This window comes from Carcharodon carcharias, chromosome 33, assembly GCF_017639515.1.
Source record: "Carcharodon carcharias isolate sCarCar2 chromosome 33, sCarCar2.pri, whole genome shotgun sequence".
Lineage (NCBI taxonomy): Eukaryota > Metazoa > Chordata > Chondrichthyes > Lamniformes > Lamnidae > Carcharodon > Carcharodon carcharias.
The window spans coordinates 3,651,379-3,657,609 of record NC_054499.1 but is presented as its reverse complement, the minus strand read 5'-3'; the positions used below and the strand labels follow the sequence as shown (position 1 = coordinate 3,657,609).

Here is a 6,231-nt window from a genome sequence, read left to right as displayed (position 1 = left end):
GCCTAGAGTGGGACTCAAACCCATGACCTACTGGCTCAGAGGGAGAGGCCATTGCCCACTGTTGGTACACGTAGTCTGTGCTGAAGCACAAACTTAAATAGACAGAAAGTGGCAGCTGGGTATCACTGGTGATTCTGATCACTTGAAACGGTCACACTGTCACTGGATAGCTATCAGAGTGCTGGCTCTGTATTATAGACACACAGGAATCAATTCTTAAGACTGAAATGGCAGAGATCAGCCAGTTGAGAAACTCAGTTACACGGTGGAATTCCATCCTGGATGTTTACTGATTCATCGAGCCATTGGGTGAGCTTACTCAGATTGGAGCAGACTTTGTCCAAATCATACAAATGACAAGTAACAGCAACTGGACTTAGTGATATGTAATTGCTTGTCAACATAGCAAGTTCAATGTTCACCACATTCCATCACTGTCTAGAGCACCTGGAATGATTTGTGTCAAAACAAACATAGCATGAACACTTGGCAGTACAATTACACATTGTGTAAGAGAGATTACCCTGAGTTTATAAAAGTGGGTGCTGTACTGGTGGGGTTTGTTTGTGGCTGTAAAACAGGTACAGTACTGGTGGGGACGGGTCTGTCACTGTATAACACTGGTGTACAGTACAGGCGGGTACAGGTCTTTTACTGTATAACACTGGGGTACAGTACTGGTGGAGATGGGTCTGTCACTGTACATCACTGTGGTACAGTACTGGTGGGGACAGGTCTGTCACTATAACACTGGGGTACAGTACTGATGGGGACAGGTCTATCATTGTACAACACTGGGGTACAGTACTGGTGGGGACAGGTCTATCACTGTATAACACGGGGCTACAGTACTGGTGGAGATGGGTCTGTCACTGTACATCACTGTGGTACAGTACAGGTGGAGACGGGTCTGTCACTGTATAACACTGGGGTACAGTACTGGTGGGGACAGGTCTGTCACTGTATAACACTGGGGTACAGTACTGGTGGGGACAGGTCTATCATTGTATAACACTGGGGTACAGTACTGGTGGGGACAGGTCTATCATTGTATAACACTGGGGTACAGTAGTGGTGGGGACTGGTCTATCACTGTATAACACTGGGGTACAGTACTGGTGGGGACAGGTCTGTCACTGTATAACACTGGGGTACAGTACTGGTGGGGACAGGTCTATCATTGTATAACACTGGGGTACAGTACTGGTGGGGAGAGGTCTGTCACTGTATAACACTGGGATACAGTACTGGTGGGGACAGGTCTATCATTGTATAACATTGGGGTACAGTACTGGTGGGGACAGGTCTATCATTGTATAACACTGGGGTACAGTACTGGTGGGGACAGGTAAGACATAGGAGCAGAAATTAGGCCATTTGGCCCATCAGGTCTGCTCCGCCATTCAATCATGGCTGATAAGTTTCTCAACCCCATTCTCCCACCTTCTCCCCGTAACCTTTGATCCCCTTACCAATCAAGAACCTATCTATCTTGGTCTTAAATACACTCAATGACCTGGCCTCCACAGCCTTCTGTGGCAATGAATTCCATAGATTCATCACTCTCTGGCTAAAGAAGTTTCTCCTCATCTCTGTTATAAAAGGTCTTCCCTTTACTCTGAAGCTGTGCCCTCGGGTCCTAGTCTCTCCTACTAATGGAAACATCTTCCCCACGTCCACTCTATCCAGGCCTTTCAGTAATCTGTAAGTTTCAATTAGATCCCCCCTCATCCTTCTAAACTCCATCGAGTATAGACCCAGAGTCCTCAAACGTTCCTCATATGTTAAGCCTTTCATTCTTGTGATTGTTCTCGTGAACCTCCTCTGGACCCTCTCCAGGGCCAGAACATCCTTCCTGAAATACGGGGCCCAAAATTGCTCACAATATTCTAAATGTGGTCTGACCAGAGCCTTATAAAGCCTCAGCAGCACATCCCTGCTTTTATATTCTAGTCCTCTTGAAATAAATGCCAACATTGCATTTGCCTTCCTAACTACCAACTCAACCTGCAAGTTAACCTTAAGAGAATCCTGGACTAGGACTCCCAAGTCCTTTTGCACTCCAGATTTCTGAATTCTCTCCCCATTTAGAAAATAGTCTATGCCTCTATTCTTCCTACCAAAGTGCATGACCTCACACTTGCCCGCATTGTATTCCATCTGCCACTTCTTTGCCCATTCTCCTAACCTGTCCAAATCCTTCTGCAGCCTCCCCACCTCCTCAATACTACCTGTCCCTCCACCTATATTTGTATCATCTGCAAACTTAGCCAGAATGCCCTCAGTTCCTTCATCTAGATCATTAATGTATAAAGTGAAAAGTTGTGGTCCCAACACTGACCCCTGCGGAACTCCACTAGTCACCGGCCGCCATCCTGAGAAGGACCCCCTTATCCCCACTCTCTGCCTCTGCCAATCTTCTATCCATGCTAGGACCTTGCCTCTAACACCATGGGCTCTTATCTTACTGAGCAGCCTCCTGTGCGGCACCTTGTCAAAGGCCTTCTGGAAGTCCAAGTAGTTAACATCCATTGGCTCTCCTTTGTCTAACCTACTCGTTACCTCCTCAAAGAATTCTAACAGATTTGTCAGGCATGACCTCCCTGTCACTGTATAATACTGGGGTACAGTACTGGTGGGGATGGGTTTGTCACTGTGTCATTATCTTAGCCAGTACTTTAGCTACCTGTCATATGTTTTACATTAATTGGATTTTAAAAAAAGAGCTTCTGTTACTGGGCACATTCACTTTCATACAGTCTGTTTACTGTAGCTCTCTTGACTGTTGGTGAAATGCGAGAGGGGAAATGGACTGAGTGCTTTTTGATTGTTGTATTACTTTCCTCATTACTGAGTGATGGGGGATTATTCAGTAAAGATATGCACAAAGCAGGTTTACCTGGATTGCATGTTTGTGACTGAGAAGTTCTCAACTAAATTAAACACTTGTTGTTAAGCAGGTCAAAAATAGCCAAACCTGAGGCTAGTTAGTTATTTCTGCCAGATAAAGGAGCAGTAGCACTGGGTAGGCAAGAGGCACAGCGAGCGGCACCGGCCAGGGAGGGACACAGCGAGCACACCCCCCCACCCTCTCAGACATGTCACCCCACCCCCCCTTCCCTCTCGGACACGACCTCCCTACCTGGGACACGACCCCACCCACCGCCCCCCCCCCCCCTCCGGGACACGACCCCCACCCCCCCACTCCCTGGGACACGACCCCCACCCCCCACTCCCTCCCTGGGACACGACCCCCACACCCCCACTCCCTCCCTGGGACACGATCCCCATCCCCAACTCCCTCCCTGGGACATGACCCCCACCCCCCCACTCCCTCCCTGGGACATGACCCCCACCCCCCCACTCCCTCCCTGGGACATGACCCCCACCCCCCCACTCCCTCCCTGGGACACGATCCCCATCCCCCACTCCCTCCCTGGGACATGACCCCCACCCCCCCACTCCCTCCCTGGGACACGATCCCCATCCCCCACTCCCTCCCTGGGACACGACCCCCACCCCCCCACTCCCTCCCTGGGACACGACCCCCATCCCCCACTCCCTCCCTGGGACACGACCCCCACCCCCCACTTCCTCTCTGGGACACGACCCCCACCCCCCACTCCCTCCCTGGGACACGACCCCCACCCCCCACTTCCTCTCTGGGACACGACCCCCACCCCCCACTTCCTCTTTGGGACACGACCCCACCCCCCACCCCCTCTCTGGGACACGACCCCCACCCCCCCACCCCCCACTCCCTCTCTGGGACACGACCTCCACCCCCAACTCCCTCTCTGGGACACGACCCCCACCCCCCACTCCCTCCCTGGGACACGGCCCCCACCCCCCACTCCCTCCCTGGGACACGACCCCCACCCCCCACTCCCTCCCTGGGACACGACCCCCACCCCCCACTCCCTCCCTGGGACACGACCCCCACCCCCCACTCCCTCCCTGGGACACGACCCCCACCCCCCCACTCCCTCCCTGGGACACGACCCCCACCCCCCACTCCCTCCCTGGGACACGACCCCCACCCCCCACTCCCTCCCTGGGACACGACACCCACCCCCCACTCCCTCTCTGGGACACGACCCCCACCCCCCACTCCCTCTCTGGGACACGACCCCCACCCCCACTCCCTCCCTGGGACACGAGCCCCCTCCCTCCCTGGGACACGCCCCCTCTCCTCCCCGCTGGATCACGCCCCCTCTCCTCCCCTCCCGTCACCGCTGGGTCACCCCCCCTCTCCTCTCTCGTCCCCGCTGGGTCACCCCCCCTCTCCTCCCCTCCACGCTGGGTCACGCCCCCTCTCCTCCCCTCCCCGCTGGGTCACGCCCCCTCTCCTCCCCTCCCCGCTGGGTCACGCCCCCTCTCCTCCCCTCCCCGCTGGGTCACGCCCCCTCTCCTCCCCTCCCCGCTGGGTCACGCCCCCTCTCCTCCCCTCCCCGCTGGGTCACGCCCCCTCTCCTCCCCTCCCCGCTGGGTCACGCCCCCTCTCCTCCCCTCCCCCCTGGGTCACGCCCCCTCCCCGCTGGGTCACGCCCCCTCCCCTCCCCGCTGGGTCCCGCCCCCTCCCCGCTGGGTCCCGCCCCCTCTCCTCCCCTCCCCGCTGGGTCCCGTCCCCTCTCCTCCCCTCCCCGCTGGGTCCCGCCCCCTCTCCTCCCCTCCCCCCTGGGTCACGCCCCCTCTCCTCCCCTCCCCCCTGGGTCACGCCCCCTCCCCTCCCCGCTGGGTCCCGCCCCCTCTCCTCCCCTCCCCGCTGGGTCCCGCCCCCTCTCCTCCCCTCCCCCCTGGGTCACGCCCCCTCTCCTCCCCTCCCCCCTGGGTCACGCCCCCTCCCCGCTGGGTCACGCCCCCTCCCCGCTGGGTCCCGCCCCTTCTCCTCCCCTCCCCGCTGGGTCCCGCCCCCTCTCCTCCCCTCCCCGCTGGGTCCCGCCCCCTCTCCTCCCCTCCCCGCTGGGTCCCGCCCCCTCTCCTCCCCTCCCCGCTGGGTCCCGCCCCCTCTCCTCCCCTCCCCGCTGGGTCCCGCCCCCTCTCCTCCCCTCCCCGCTGGGTCCCGCCCCCTCTCCTCCCCTCCCCGCTGGGTCCCGCCCCCTCTCCTCCCCTCCCCGCTGGGTCCCGCCCCCTCTCTTCCCCTCCCCGCTGGGTCACGCCCCCTCCCCTCCCCTCCCCGCTGGGTCCCGCCCCCTCTCCTCCCCTCCCCGCTGGGTCACGCCCCCTCCCCTCCCCTCCCCGCTGGGTCCCGCCCCCTCTCCTCCCCTCGCCGCTGGGTCACGCCCCCTCTCCTCCCATCGCCGCTGGGTCACGCCTCCTCTCCTCCCCTCCCCGCTGGGTCCCGCCCCCTCTCCTCCCCTCGCCGCTGGGTCACGCCTCCTTCCCCTCCCCGCTGGGTCACGCCCCCTTCCCCTCCCCGCTGGGTCACGCCCCGCCCCCTCAGCTCCGATATATCCCGATGTTCCAATCACCCTGACAGCGCCTGCCTCCCCAGGGCGGAGATTTCTCTTACTCCCCGGGTGTGGTGCGTTGACGCTGTCGGCCTCTTACCATCTCCGCAGAGCGCGGGCTCGGACCCGCCCGCACAGCCCCGCTGCCACCACCGCCCGGACTCCCAACATCTTCCCTTGGAGCTCAGTCCGATCGCGTCACCACGTACGCACGACTTGAAATGCGTCACTACGCCCGCACATCGGCGGTTTCGTATACACGCACGCCCAACGGTGAACTCCTCATCGCGCACGCACACGGACAATCGTCATCGCGCACGAATCGTGGCGATTGAGTCATCTATCACCCGAAACAGGGTTTGCGTCACCAGCAAACGCAGGCGCATCATAGCCTATGCGTCATCACGCAGCACGCCGGAATGCTGGGTCTTGTAGTCCTGAGCTGAGGGAGGGCGATTGATCCTCAGACCGACCCCCCACTCACTGTCTCAGACCGACCCCCCACTCACTAAATCACACCGACCCCCCCTCACTGTCTCAGACTGACCACCCTCAATGTCTCAGACTGACCCCCCCCTCACTGTCTCAGACCGACCCCCCCCTCACTGTCACAGACTGACCCCCCCTCACTGTCTCAGACTGACCACCCTCAATGTCTCAGACTGACCCCCCCCTCACTGTCTCAGACCGACCCCCCCTCACTGTCTCAGACTGACCCCCCACTCACTGTCTCAGACTGACCCCCCCTCACTGTCTCAGACTGACCCCCCCCTCACTGTCT

General features: G+C 59.3%; 1 protein-coding gene across 3 annotated transcripts in view; it reads right to left on the bottom strand.

Moving 5' to 3' along the window:
• The window catches only part of acadvl (acyl-CoA dehydrogenase very long chain), a 65,239-nt gene extending 59,549 nt beyond the window's left edge, over positions 1-5,690 (bottom strand). For 2 of the 3 annotated variants that reach the window (XM_041178986.1, XM_041178987.1), the window contains exon 1: positions 5,551-5,689. In XM_041178986.1, coding sequence (XP_041034920.1) covers positions 5,551-5,621 — 71 coding nt within the window. In that variant the 5' untranslated portion in view covers positions 5,622-5,689. Of the gene's footprint in view, positions 1-5,550 lie in introns of all 3 variants that reach the window. The other variant, XM_041178988.1, reaches the window with a different exon arrangement.
• Positions 5,691-6,231: the final 541 nt, after the last annotated feature.